Source organism: Nicotiana tabacum, chromosome 11, assembly GCF_000715075.1.
Source record: "Nicotiana tabacum cultivar K326 chromosome 11, ASM71507v2, whole genome shotgun sequence".
Lineage (NCBI taxonomy): Eukaryota > Viridiplantae > Streptophyta > Magnoliopsida > Solanales > Solanaceae > Nicotiana > Nicotiana tabacum.
This window is the reverse complement of record NC_134090.1, coordinates 151,644,066-151,659,747: the sequence shown is the minus strand read 5'-3', so window position 1 is coordinate 151,659,747 and position 15,682 is coordinate 151,644,066. Positions and strand designations below refer to the sequence as shown.

Here is a 15,682-nt window from a genome sequence, read left to right as displayed (position 1 = left end):
TATTTACATTCTTGTGGAATTAAGTTCTATAATTATGCCCTTGAATTGAGTTATAACTCTAAGATTGATACTTTCCACTTGCTTTTCCTAAATTCTCACCAAGGGACTATATCCGATGAATTTCTTACAGAATCTTTTATTTAAACGGACAAAATCTACTCGTTTGTGCCTATAATTGTACCGTCGTAAAGTTTACCTATGTGGTGTCAAGTTCCATGCAAAGCGTCCCAGCGTTGCGATCCTGCTCGAGTCACTCGTTTACTCAGTTGTGTATATGGCTTATATGGTTTGAACAATCAATCTACTCTCTTGCGAATATCATCATGAAAGCTTCTCACTGCCTAGTAACATAAGAGCATACCTTAACACCTCACATGAGTGCATGTCAATCGAAATGGTCACCGTGTGCATAAAGTCTCTCTGAAATTTGAGATCCTCATATCCACGTCATAGGAAGATCATGTGTCGCCATAATGTTCGTGTCCACTTGGGACGTGCCGCAGTAAGTAGCTCACTTTGTCCTAGTATTGTGGTTGCTCATGGCATGGTCGTATATTGCAGTTGGGAGTTAAAATAGCAGAAGCATGTCCATCTCATAACAAATGTTTACCTTCTCCTTACACCTCCATAACATGTGTTCATTGTGTTCTTTAGTTAGTGAATTCATTGTGCCAGTTTCCCCACACTTGTTCGATAACCATGAGAGAACATATCCTTCTGTGAGTCATTGTAACACTTTCTATCTCGTAAGGACCCTTACTAGGCTCTCCGTTAAGACCAAGCACACCTTTGGGGGTTATGATAGCACAACGCCTATTTCTCATATTCTTCTGTATTTCATTAGCATCTGGGTAGTTCTCAAGTTAAAATCCATGAAGAACTCACTATGAACATCTGCAAACCCTCCATGATTATTCTATACTATCTCATTTGGATTTCATATCACTTCAAGTTCATCAAGGGTTGATAGCATGCCGCAATTACTGAAATTGAATGATCTTTTTCCGATAATGGATTATCTACACTTGTGCTAGTCCAACAATCTGCTTATCAGTCTAACTCCCGCCTTTAGGTTTTGGGTTAACAAAGGAGAAATACACCTAGTAACACATTCATATGTCAAAGCCTTTCTCTCCGTTAAGTCTTATAGCATCTCCCAAAGTGGTTTGCAATAGCTGGTTGTGTGGAAGTGTGTTGTAGTGCTTCATTATGAAGTAGATTTTCTAAACATAATTGGATTTTGGAATTCCAGAGCTATACATCACGTGACTTCATACAAAAATCTTCTTTCAAAAATGTAGCTTCTCGTAATCGCTTTATATTACCACCATTCCTAGTGGTTACAATGTAAAAGGACTTCCATAAGGCTCTTTCACTTTCTTTTCATTTTTCTTGCATCATATGTTGTTTACCCATAATCTTCAATTCGATATTATCTCAATGTATTGACTAGTCATCCAACTATACGGTTCGATTAAATTCACCTCTTTTTTTTTACACTCTACAAGTACCTGTTTCTAAAAGGACACTGAAATTAGGTAAATCCCCCTTTATTATGGACTTCTAATATCTTTGACTTAGTTTAAGCTTGTTGGTTCCAAATGGTGCTTATTAGTTTTGCTACACTAATATCTATTTCATCTGATAACCCTCATTGTAAAATTTCTTTATGTTTCATGGCATCAAAGAGGAAGTCTGGTAGCATTAAGGAAGGGGACATATTCCTATAGTTGGAATAAGTAATTATTGTTGGTATTCTTTGTAGGTGTTCTTCTAACAACCATTTACCTGCTCTGCTTATCCATGTGACTAGATAACCCAGGTTACTTCTCCTCGATAAATGCATTAAGACGTCTCATTCATTCAAACTTATCCATGTGGGTACTTTAAGGCCTTGTTTCATACCAACTCGTAATGGTTTTAAGTACTTTATTGCCATTGTTGACGATTTTCTAGGACTACAAGGGCTTGTCTCTTGGATTTCAAAAAAAAGTAAGTAATGATTTTCCTTAAAGTTCGAGATTTAATTGCCATAATTTCAAACCAAAGTGTATACCTTTTTCCAAAGTCTTAAATGGGTCGGATTGGATGGGTTACGTGGCTTTCTTCTCACTCGGCCTCTAGAATAATTAACTATATCATTGTCATGAGAGGGGAGTTTTGCTACCCTTGGTATTACACCTCCTTGGGTGAATAAGTGTGTCATTTGTCTTTCTCCCCGGGGCATCATGTATACCATTAAAATGCCTCTAACCAGTACATGATTTCATCCCAACATTCAGATGTCTGAGCTATGTGGTTTTACTCGTGAAAGGGGGGTGAGATTAGATGCCCTCAGATTTTTGCACATATCATGAGCATATTGATTTGGAAGACACGTTGTCGTATCTTTAGTTCTATCATATAGGATCAACTATCAGGATAGGTTAAGCTGTTTGAAATATGGTAATCTCATAAGTGTTCAACTTTATTTTCATCCTCATGGGCTTACGGTATAGATTCCTTGTGTCAGCTAACGTCAGGAGTGTAATTCCACTTCATGTATTTTGAATCCCATATCGCATTCAAGGTACTAGAGCATGAATTGATTTTCCCTTCATCCTAGGAAAAGACTGGGTCATGTACTTGAATATTCCTCCTTAATGATTCCTATTGCTAATGTATTACTTACCCCTATGCCTCATTTGTGTAATAATTGACGTCGTCACAGTAATTAACCATGTCAACATTATTAGTCATAACTTTCGTGTCCATTAGCATATAACCTCAAAAAAAAAAAAATCTACTCAACGCATTAATGGATTCCTGAATAGCTCCAGCCTAATCTTGAACTCTATTGTTACTCATTGTATTAGGTCCATTGGGTATTATAAGATCAGACAAGTCAAATAGGAAGCTTCGCAGTTTGATCACATATATATTTGATAGGTATTTTTATGGTCAATTTATAATAGCACATCTTAGAGTAATTGTTGAAGGTCATCATGGGTTTAGTGTGAGTGTTCGCCTAGAGATTTATAGTTTGGAGGGTGAGCAGGCTATTCTCAATATTTTCCCCTGAAGATGTTATGTGAGTTGATAATAAAGATTGCATAAGTGTATTCCACATTAGGTCGCACTAGGAGTATGAAGTGTTCCCATAGTTGTCCGCCATATATCTTGTGGATTCATATGTCTATGTCTAAGAAGGTAGGTGGAGATCATTGTGTATCATTCCGGTGGAAATTATTGAAGGTGAAGTTAGTGGATGGTTAGCTTATGCGAAATATCTACTTGTTATCCTTGTTAAGTAAGTTTAGGGGTAGAAATTACTCTCGTGAATGTGTTCTGGCGAAGTCTGTAGATATGAGAGGCCATTGAGGGCCGAGAGTGTTGTGGGAATAAAATATTTTCTCTTGATTGCATAGCAGTTGGTTTTGATTTGAAAGGTACTTTCTAGGTGATATGATTTAAAAATGTGCAGTCCATGCCCAGGTATCATCGTGATAAAGTAGTGTTTGTAATGCTGAGGTTCTTGTCATTGATATATACATTATGGTGCTTTGTCGAGCTATGGATGAGTTTTTAGGATGGTTTTGGGTGATTCTCTGACAGGTGGATAGGCCTAGTTACAAAGGGAACTCTGCCGAAATTTTCGAAAATTTAAGGAGTTAGCCAAATTCGGGGCTGTTGATATATTTCATAATGTGAAAAAGCAGAAGTTACATAAGGATGACTAATGAGTGAACCTTGATCCTCATTCGAGGACGAATGATCCTAAGGGGGAGAGAATGTAAGGCCTCAGAAAATATTTCCAAGTAATTTGAGATTTCGTCGTGCCAAGGTAGGCTAATTATTTCATTTTGTGTGCAAGTGAGGATTCATGATATAATGGATATCAATTGGATATGTTAATAAGCATATAATTCATATTAGAGGTAAATTGGGGTCTAAGGAGAGGCCTAAGTCTAAGCCAAGTTAGAAAAGTTTCATATTAGACGAAATCTGTAAATGAGTGAGCACAAGACCTCACTTTGAACGATCATATCTCCAGTTCTATAAGAATTTGTGTGATGCATAACCTATCGAATTAAAGCCCTTTGAGTCTAGTTTCCAACGCAACAAAACGTTCGTCATTTAGAGGTGTATACGGAAAGTTATGACCATTTTACTGGGCAGGTGTCTCTAGCACGAACATTAGCGCGAAGTCGCGCATTATGCTGAGTATTCTGCCTCCCGCGCGCGAACATAGCACGAGCTCGCGCACCTGGAAGGTTTTTAAATATCCTAAAGACCGGAAATAAGAGAATTTGAGTCATTTCTCAAGCTTAGGGATTCCTCTACACCCCCAACTCGACCAAGGCATCCAATTGCACACCTAAGGTGAGTTTTAAGTGTGTTTTCATGGTGATTTCACTCCTCAATCACTAGTTATAACATGATTTTGATTGAGTTTCATAGGGTTTCTTCAAAATCTCAAGAACACCCCCAAATTTGTCTTTAAAGATTTGGTCTACAAGAGGTAATCCTATACCTTAGACTTACATATATGGAGTTATAATGGAAATATGAGTATGGATTAAGTATTGTAACTCATGGGATGGGGATTGGAAGTCATAGGTGCCTAACCTAGGTTGTGTTGGTATTGTAGAGATTGTGAGGTGGGTTATTGGGGTATGATTCTTGGGGTAATAGTATTATGTATACATGCATGTACAAATTAGGTTTGTGGGAAGATTGATGAATATAAATAAGTAAAGATTGGGTTGGGGAAAGAAGAAAATCTTGTAAAAGGAATTTAAAATCAAGATGCTCAACTAGTGTTTGATAAAATGCTCAAATGAGCTGAAACCATGAATACCTTCCTAATTTGTGTCAATTTTTTTTTATGTCTCAAGTAGATTGGGATTGCTAGAATTTTCGAAACGTCGTAGTAACTTAAGGAAAGCTCAAACAAGGTATGTATGGCTAACTTTGACCTTTGTAAATTCATTTTGTTTGGTGTACGAATATTTGGTATGTGATATCTATGTGGATTATTTGTGGAATTCTTGTGATTGGTATGATTTGATTGTTCGTGGTTAAGTCTCCCGATATAATGGTGTACATAATTGGCAATAAACCAAATGTGTGATTATGAATGTGTTATGTGGTAAGAGTTGAGAAACAAATGGTGGAAGGAAATCGTAAATGATGCAATTGGAAAAACTATGGTAATAATATATATGGCTTGTATTGGCAATTATCGCGGTGACATAAAATGCATATGAGTTGTTGAATATGATGGAAATAGTATTGATGGCTATAGAAATTCTTTGAGAATTGTTGTTGTTGTTCTTTGTGAATTGTTGTTGTTGTTGCTGTTGTGTTGTTTGTATATTGTGATTGTTCGGTGGGATCGGGTTGCGCGCCGCAACACGAAGTAATAAGGTGTGGGTTGTGGTGATAAGCGTGGCCGAGGTAATAAGGGTGGAAAAGTGATCGAAATCACTATTGAAATGAAAATATGAGAAAGTTGTGAAATCATTGATGTGAAAATGTTGAAGGGGAAATGGAGAGATTGTAACTTGTTTGGCTTGATGGTTTTCTTTCATGTGTATTTGATTGTTGGTTCCATTGCTACTTGTTACTTGTGTATGGTTTGAGTTTACTTAGGGCAAGTTTGTTCATACATACCAGTACAATTCAAATGTGCTGACGTCCCTTTTGCCGGGGGCGCTACATTCGTGTTATGATTGTAGGTGGATCCATAGCAGGTACTCCAGCCCACCGGCAGTAGCACCTCCTCCACTTTTCGTCAGCTGTATTGGTGAGCCCCTTTCCTCTCGGGGCCCTGTGTGGCTCATGTCGCTTTTCTTCCCGGAGTCTTATTTTGGTATTTGTGTAAGGTAAAACCGGAGCCTTGTTGCTGGCATTTCCGTATTATTCTTCAGTTGTATTTAGAGGCTCCGTAGACAGGTTGTGGGTAGTGTCGGGTGTTGGAATTTAAATAGAAATATTGATGTTTGGCAAGGATTTATGAAACTTGTAATATTTTGATAATTATGATTTAAGTTGCTAATGGAAGTTGTTAATGAAATACTTACTAAATCTGATTAAAGGAGTCCATCTCCTATTTAATCATGAAGTTGTTTGGGTAGAATGAAACCTATCAGGCTTGCTCAGTCAGGTTTACTCGGTTGAGTGCCGGTCGCGCTCCTCGGATTTTGGGGCGTGACAAGGCATTTGGTCTTCGCGTTCGCGAAGTTTTAGGATGTGAGGCAGTAGAGTTGGCCTTCACTTTCGCGAAGGTGGTCCCGCCTTTGCGAAGGGCTGAGGTCAGTGGTCATCGCGTTCGCGTAGAGGAAAGGTGAGCATCTGGGATCCTGGAGAATTGTTCTTCGCGTTCGCGAGTTGGTAGTCGCATTCGCAATGCTTTGTTGAGCTGAAGCTTCGTGTTCGCATTAGGGGTGTCGTCTTCGCAATGAGGGAATTAGTGGTCAACGTAAGTTTGTGCTTCGCGAACGCAAGGCGTTGACCACGTTCGCGAAGAAGGAACGTGAATAGCTAGGCAGAATGTTTAAAAGACCATTTCCGCGATTTTGGAGCTTTTTTAGGAGGATTGAAGAGGGAATCAAGGGGAAATACTTGGAGGTAAGATTTATGGACTTAATACTCGATCCTATTATGATTTCTACCTAATTAAACATGGAATTTGTGGAATCTAAAGCCTAAAAAATTGGAAGTTAGGGCTTGGAAATTAAAGACTTAAATCTAAGGATTTGGGGGGCCATTTGTGGTCGGATTTTGGTATTCTTGATATGTATGAACTCGTGAGAGTGTAAGGATTCTTGTTTTGTGATTTTTGTCGGAATCCGAGACTTGGGACTAGGGATCTGGTTTGTCCAATTTCGGGATTCTTGATGTAAATTGGTTATTTTCGAGTGAGCTTTGTTCCCTTAGCATATTTTGATGGTATAATTCTGTTTTTGGATAGATTTGGAGCATTCAGAGGCCGATTCGAGAGACAAAGGCATCGCGGGCTAGAGTTTGGACCGGATAGAGGTAAGTAATGATTGTAAATGTTGTCATGAGAGTATGAAACACCGGATTTCACATCGTTGTGCTCTTTTGAGGTGACACACACGCTAGGTGACAAGTGTGAGGTCGTGCACCGTTGGGGATTGTGACTTAGTCCGTCCCGTATGACTGTTAAACCGCGTATTTGATTGAAAACTTGTTGATATCATTGTGTTTTGGAAATTATTACCATGTTTTGGGCTGAATGCCATATTTGGGCCTCGTGCCAACTGTTTTGGACCCTTAGGGGATTTTTACTACTATTCCTCATTGTTTTGACTTCGTATTTATGCTCAGTCATGCTGTATTCTACTGTTTTCACAACTTATCCATATTTACTCGTTTTTGATATTTTAAATGATATTTTGGATTGAGCATCGTGTTTTACTATTGCCCGAGTGGCTTGAGAGATTTCTGACTAAGTGAGGCCGAGGTATTGTGTTGTGAGGATACAATGGGATCGGGTTGCGCGCCACAACAATGTTGTTTGATTCATGATTACGAGGCCGATGGCTTGATTTGTTACGCCACGAGGTGGCTTGTTATGAGGACGAGTGCATGTTTGATTATGCCACGTGATGGCTTGTTATTGCGCTTGGGCTGTAAGGAGCCCTTCCAGGAGTCTGTACGCCCCTAGTGATCGCGGGTACCTAGTGTGAGATGTGTTATAGCCCGAGGGGCTGTTGTTGTTTCATGTTATTTCCCGAGGGGCTGATACGAGTGATTGTGAGATAGCCCGAGGGGATGGTTCTTTTGGTATTTTGCCCGAGGGGCTGATTTATGTTTTTACCCTTTTTCCATGTTTTCATCACTTGTTTGAACTGCTGAAAGATGTTTTAAAGAGGTTATTACTGAACTAAGGCGTTTTACGAGCTTTTACTGTTTTATTGCATTGCTCTAGTTTTATATTGTTTTGTTGTAGCATTATGCTGTATTTTACGTGTTTTCTTATCCTCAGCTGCCTTTATTTTTATTACTTACTAAGTTGGTGTACTCGCATTACTCCCTGCACTCTGTGTGCAGATCCAGGAGTCTCGGATCACGCTAGCTAATGCTGATTTGCTTCCTAGCAGGCTTGTTCGGAGTTGACTAGGTAGCTGTTCGGCGTTCGCAACTCAGTGCTTCTCCTTCCTATCCTTATTTCCTTTTGTACTAGACTTGTATTAGACTATGTTATCTTTTCATACTCTTAGACAGATTTTAGATGCTCATGACTAGTGATACCTCGATGTCGGGCTGTGTTTGTTTCCACACTGTTCTATTCCACTCTATATTTTGGGATTTATAGTTTATTAATGACTTTAAATGAATTATTATATCTGCTTAGTTGGTTTGGGGGTTTGTGTCGACTGGCCTAGTTTCACGATAGGCGCCATAACGACAGGGTCCGTTTTAGGGTCGTGACAGTTACAATGGGAGGAGGCGACCTATCATGCCTAGGGGAGGCAATGGGCGTCACATATTTGCCTAGGGTTTCACAGCTCTCGTTGATAGCATTCTTGAGGTTGGTCCTCTCTCCTTGGTTACCTGCCATGTATATTTTTGTACGTGCAAAGAAAGTTCTCCGGGTTTGTGAGGTTAGCGACTTACGTCAGCTACAAATCTAAAGGAAACTAAAAATTTAACTAAAAAATTCCCACAGACGGCGCCAAACCGTTTGACGAAAAATATTGATTTTGGCTCACCCAATTATATTTCTTCAACAAAGGATTAGTCTTAGTTAAAAATAATATCCAAAGATGGAGCTACGTGTGTAAAACCAATAAATAATGTATACTATCCAGATGGTAATAAATATGAGCAGAAATAGTGATATTCAACGATCTAAAAAGAAGGAATATGACACTAAATAGTAATAAATTACAATATATGGTATTTATATAAATAAATTGTATGAGTCACTCATAAAGGGATGAGATCTGGGGATATTCTTTCAGACAATGATGAATGATTGAGAAGTCTTTCGAACCTTCGTATTGTTCTTGGAATCTTGGTAAAAAGGTTCTTTTTGTATATATGTGATAAGACTAGATTCTCTCTTATAAAGTCAATGTATTCTTTACAAATGAATATTTTGTTCTTCCTATCATTGTGTCTCTTTATTTATAGGGAACATGTTCCTTGAAACTCTAATAGTACAAATGCAGAGAATATCTACTAAAATATTCTCTTTAATGTCCTATCTTGAAACTAACCGTTATAACTCTGTAGCACTTGATGACTCCTCGACCTCAGTCCTTACTGACTCTTCGACCATGATTTTCATTGTTTCTTAAACTACTTTGACACGTGGCGGCCTGAGAATGTATCGTTAATGCTATCTTGACTTAATTATTTTAGGGATAGATTTTGATCCATATAGACCACATTTCCATTTAAGAGAATTCCATAATTTTGTTCTTCCGTAATATCATAATATGGCAGCCATGATTTCTCTCCTCTCATCATTTTCCAAAATAAAAAGAACACTATCTATTGCATCAAACCTTCAACCAGGCATTCTATAATTTAGTCAAATGAGGACCAACGTAACACTGCATCGCCTAGAAGAAGGCAGAACTAGAATTTGAAGTTTATGGGTTTTGAATTGCTACCGAATTCATAGTTCGTCAAGTTACTAGGTTCGCAATTAAAAATTTACATATTTAACAAGCTTCTTAATATAAATAAAGGAACTAAGCAAAAACTATTGGTTTCGTCCAAATCCATATCTCATATATACCTACTGTGACAAAAACTGAAGATGCCTTGTGGGACTTATTCCTCAAACCTGAAATTTTTGCAGCAGTTATGTATTTCTATTCTTCTGGGAATTAAGCCAATACTTTTCCTCGAATCAAATAATGCACTCTTAGTAGACCAAGTTACCTTGAGGATAATTCATAAACAATTATAGTAACTAACGAGTTTTGACTCTTATTCACCAAGCTGTACAAGACGAAAATATGTATATTAAATTAGATGTATAGAATGTGATGCCAATACTTGGAATAATCAATTTGAAAATGCAATGAGCATATCATGGCTGTCCAAGTTCATATGTTACCCTTAAATCTCGCATTGAGAATATGCTCATGCATTATGTGCTACATATTAAAAGGGTAATAATTGGATGGCAAGAATTCTTTCGCCCCCAATCAAAAGTCATGAACTTTTTTCTAGGAATTGATTTACGTTTTATATTCCATATGAATCTCAATTAATCAGACTAGTAGATTTCAAGTCCTAAATACTTAAAAAGCGCAAAAGTTAATCAAACTAGCGAGCATGGACATATAATATCTCTGATTATACTTCATGAAGTTTAAGGAACTATAGAACTTGATATATATACTACCCCAAAATAAGGTAAAAATAGAGAATGAAGTACTTGAAAAACTTTAACTCTATTATAGAGGTATATACGACTTTGAAATCAAGTGGTGTCATTCGACAACGCATGTCAACATTATTTGAAAAATAATGCAAAATAAAATTAATTTGTGATAGAAACTAAAGTCTGTGAATCACAAAACGCTAAATTTAGTTTTAACACTATACAAATTAATCTTAATTAACAATAGGTCAACACTGCTTGAACAATTTTCACGCAACACTGCCTCCATTGGCATTTGATGATCAGGGGTGGAGGCAGAAGCTGATATACATATGGGTTTGACCGAATACAATAACTTAAACAATGTATTTTTGGTCAAGAAATTTATTAAATATATATATAAATATTTTAGAACTCAGTCATTAACACTTGAAATCATCGTTTTAAAATTCAAAAATTATAAAGTTAAAATCCTGACTCTATCCCTAATAATAACTCCTCCAAGTTCAACCTTCAATGAAATTCCTCGTAGTTAACTTGAAATTTTGTCAAGGATATAGAGGATCGACTTTTTCAAGATTAAAATTAAACTCGTCTGGAATGGATGGCCTAAAGAAAAATGATTTTTTCATGTCCTTAGGTAAAAGGAGGAGAATAAGAATATTTTATTATTTATCATTCGGTTCACGAGCTTGTACTGCATAAAGGACATGGTACTGCATTACAAAGTGCATGTACTACTACTACCATTGAAAAGAAAAAAAGAAAAAATAGGAAGAAGTATTTTGTACTGCTCTAAATTTGATAAAGTTTGGTTGAGGAAAATGAATGTTAGGTCCAACGAATACCTCTTTCTTTTCTTTATTTATGCATCTAATCTAATTCTAAAGCTAATTTGTCCGATTAATTTTGATTCATGCTGAGTTGGTCACTCAAAGGTAAAACACTGCTCAATCATTAGAACGTTCTCTGTTTTTCATATTTAAATTCGAGACTTTTGTGAAAAACATTCTTCTCAATAAAAAACATAACATTATGAGATGAATATTGTTCTTCACAATGTTATATATATAGTATTTTTAATTTATATGTACACATAAATTAAGCCAAGGTTTTATCAAAATAACATCGGTGTGCATACGAACTATCATATCTTGACCCCGACTTTGTAAATACACATTAAGTTTGTTGTTGCTGTAAAGTATATATATATATCCTCCATTAGTTATCATATCTACTTCTGTTAATCGTGTTATTGATTTCTTATAGTCTATCCATCATGTTATAGCATGATATTATTTATAAAAAGTGTTCCAAGTATTCGAAAAGTAATATAAGTGATTTTAAGTAAAAAATAAATAAATAAATTTTGTAATTTTTCATTGAAAAGATTAACCGAACACAAAATTATTTCTTTGATACTAACATAACATTTCTCTAATGCTTAAATTAAACACAAACTGTTATTATCTTAAAATACCTATCTAAAATCAATTTTTGACAAAAAAACACTTGCTAAATTTACCAGATTTTAGAAATTTAGCCAAATAAGCAATTCTTTTTAAAAAATAAACTGATGTACTGTGTTAACCGGTGGGTAAACTAACTAAAATCAAATCCCAAATTAACCGTTTCCTTATATAATTTGTTTTTAAAATAAAAGACAATAAGAAAGAATTTTTTTTTCCATTTTGTAATGTATAAATAGCAGGCCTTTGACACCTCTCATATCACACCATTCAAAGGTCCAAATTTTCTCTCTTGACTTTTTGTATCAAACCATTCTTTTCTTCAAAAACCTCTCAAGTTTCTTCTCATAATCATGTCTCAGGTACTTTTAATTTTCCTATTCTTTTCAAATTAGTAATTTTAAACCATAATTTTGAATTTGTTCTTTGAAGGGTTTGATGAAATTTACATGTTTAGTGGGATTTTCGATTTGAATTTTGGAATGAATATGTTGTTATAATGGGAAGAAAATCCCCAACTCGTTTCCCAACTCTTTTGAGATTAAGGTGTAGTTAATTGATTGATTGAATGGGGGTAGAAAATCACTCTTACATGATTATGAGGTTTTTTCCTCTGCTTTTCAATGTTTAGGCTTGAGTTTTTCTCTTCCATATGCAGAGAAACTAAGTTCAAGATTCAAATTTTGGTTTTTATATGCTGTCTGACTTTGTTAATTTTAAAGAGTAATCTTGAATTAATTAATTGAAGGGTTTGGTAAGCTTTGTCTGTTTAGTGGGAAGTTGATCTGGTTTATTCTTGTTTCAGCTGATAAGATATGGTTTTGGAATGAATTTACTGTTTTAATATGAAAAAATCACTCTTGACATGATTATGAGTTATGACTGTTTGAAGATGAATGAATTTCTTAGTGTTTGCTACTGTGTTTGGTAGCTGTATTCGGCTATTTCTTGGGTTTTTAAGTAGTTGACTTTGTTCAAAAAGTGCTTTTCTAACAAGAGTTTCTCAAAGAAACAAGAAAGCAGTTAATTGATGAATTTGAATGAAGGAACACTTTTTCTTGTTTAGGAGCTTTGACACAAAGTGTCCATTTAAGTATTTCACTTAGACGAAACCGGCCCTTTACATGTCGTGGTTCACAGATATCTTCCTTCAAATATATAAAAAAATTGTCGAAGTTAAGCTCGAAATTTGAAACGACTCTTAGTTTCTTCTTTTGGTTGAAGAGGGGGTTGGGGATTGTTTTTCTTTGTTGGGGTTGGGCGGGGGTCATCTGATACCACAGCTGCTAAACGCTCTATAAAGTCGAGCATCATATGTTCAACGGTTGTTGCGAGTCTTGTGACACTTGAAAAGATTTAAACAGTAAGTAGCTTAAACTTACAAAAGCTTCATGCCATGCTGGCTAGTTGATGAATGTGCTATTTGCTTATGTTATGCTATCATAACTGTACATCTCTGCAACTGTCAATTTAACGCAAATTTTTTTACCCCTTGTGATGACAGACTGTTGTTCTCAAGGTTGGCATGTCATGCCAAGGCTGTGTCGGAGCTGTAAAAAGGGTGCTGGGGAAAATGGAAGGTAAACTGCTGTACTAGGATTCTTATTGGTTTACAACATTTAACTTACTAGCCTCCTGTGTAAGACTGCCATGATAAGATCAGTTTAAGATTATTCCTTATTACTAGCAGAATATATTGCTCCCTCAGTTTCATTTTATATGAGCTTGTTCCCAAGAAAATGATACCTTTCTATACTTAGAAACTCTTTGACTTTAAACTTCCTATTCCACACTTAATGCCATGCTCGTATGATCATTGAAATGTCATGATGTCATGACACGTTTAAAACCATAAGTTCTAATGGTTTAGTATGTGTCAAAGTCTTTATTTCTTTCTTAAACTCTATGCCCAGTCAAACACTGCCATCATAACATTACTTGTCATATGGATGCTTTCTATTGTATATTCTCCCATGCCTGCTGCAAAGCTACAGTACACATGCTTGCTTGCTTATTATTATATGGGAAAAGTTATCTTGTCATATCTGCATATCTCTGAAAAAACATCAGCTGTGGTTGGTTCATCCATCTTTCCGTAAACTATGAAATTGTTGTTTGTAGTCTATTCTATTTGAGTAGAACTTGGCCAAGAATGCTCCTCTATAGTCCTCGTCATCTTTCTCACTCGACCACATGTAGTTGACTGTACCATTAATGGTGAGAATAGCTTCAGTCAGTCACCCTACACCATATGTCAAACATTCCTTCTTTTGACTGCTAACTCAATCACCGATCGGAATCTTCTCCATTCTGCTAAAGGGCTTTATCAAGAAGCCTGCGATTATCGGATAGCATTATGCATCACTAAAGAACGAGAGCTTGAGTCGCTTTTTGCTTATAGGTCTCATAACAGATAAATATCGGTAAAATATCAACTCATGTTTTCTTTATAAACCATCTTCAGGTGTAGAAAACTTTGACATTGATCTGAAGGAGCAAAAAGTGACAGTAAAGGGAAATGTTCAACCAGAAGCTGTTCTCCAGACTGTTTCAAAGACTGGAAAACCAACATCTTTCTGGGAAGCAGGGGAACCGGCTCAAACTGAAGAAAAGCCTGCAGAAGCTGTTGGTACAGCTTGATGGTGTCTAATGGCCTGGAATTGTATGTCAAGGCTTGTGATTTATACGACTTTATCAAGAATTCCTTTGTGTAATATGAGGCTTGAACAGTTAAAATCTAAAATTGCAATAAGTTCTTGAGCATTTGGTGTTGTTTTCTTTGATATAGATATCAAGTGCATTGATTTATCTCTCTAGTTAAACATCTGAGAAAACAAATTTGTCAGGAATTTAATGCAAGTAACCTTAAGAAAATGCTTCCTTTAGGTATATGTGATGGAACCTTCAGCTTTCCTGCATTGGTTTAACGATTGGATTCCTTGCTTAGTTTTCTCTGTTGAGGGAACATGTTCCAAGGTTTTTCCTTTATTGAAACACCCATAACCAAATTCACATTATCATACAACATATGCTTCAGTCCCAAGCAAGTTGTGGTCGATTATGTGCATCCTCACATTGTATCGAGAGGATTTATAAATTTACTGGTTGTATTCTATTTAATGCTTACTGACAATTTAGCGCAAGCTTCCTCCTTTATCCGGGTTTGGGAGTAACAACGTGAGCAAGCTCACACGGGCAAAGTTAAATCATTCTTATTATCATCTCTCTCTGATAAATCATCCTTCTTCCATATCAAATGATTCCGATTACAGTACAATTACCAGATGGCTTGTATGTCATAGAAATGGAACTGATCTAAGGGCAGCCTAGTATATCCAAGAAAATTTCAACATTGCAGTTCCTAGTATGGACAATCATGTTTTGTTTTAAGCTACTAAACAATTCCAACCAATTTGAAATTGGTCCTTTCTTAAACTATTCACTGTATGTTTGCTCCCAATTGTTCATCACAAAATCTTCACATGCAGTTTAGATTCTTATATTGTGCAAGAAGAAGAGAAACTTGAGAACAAGTCCCAATGTCTTGGCACTACTTCTACATGTTATTGGGTCTAGGTAACCTTTCATATAACCCAATAATTAAGAAACAATACCTATAGTAAACTCCTATTTCAATAGTCAAGGTTGTAAATGATCCTTTTTTAAAAAAAAATAAAAAATAACGGTAGTGTACTAATCAACTTGTGCACGCTTTGGCTATTCTACTAGCTACTGCTACGTATCATCAGTACAGTCGAGTAACTCTGTGCACAAAGGCTTAGGCAGATGAGGATATATGCGGATTTACAATTTGAAATTTATGGATTCCTACAACAACCTCAAGTTAAAATACAATGGA

General features: G+C 36.3%; 1 protein-coding gene across 1 annotated transcript; it reads left to right on the top strand.

Moving 5' to 3' along the window:
- Positions 1–12,052: 12,052 nt before the first annotated feature.
- Positions 12,053–14,586, top strand: LOC107768675 (copper transport protein ATX1-like). Its single transcript, XM_016587816.2, has 3 exons — positions 12,053–12,185; positions 13,328–13,403; positions 14,288–14,586. Exons 1-3 carry the CDS (start codon positions 12,177–12,179, stop codon positions 14,461–14,463), a joined length of 261 nt encoding a protein of 86 aa, XP_016443302.1. The 5' UTR covers positions 12,053–12,176; the 3' UTR covers positions 14,464–14,586.
- The last annotated feature ends 1,096 nt before the right edge of the window (positions 14,587–15,682 follow it).

Excerpts from the sequence above, each read along its gene's own strand:
- LOC107768675 (XM_016587816.2), top strand. Across the intron at positions 13,404-14,287 it reads GGTGCTGGGGAAAATGGAAG|GTGTAGAAAACTTTGACATT; the intron begins GTAAACTGCTGT and ends AACCATCTTCAG.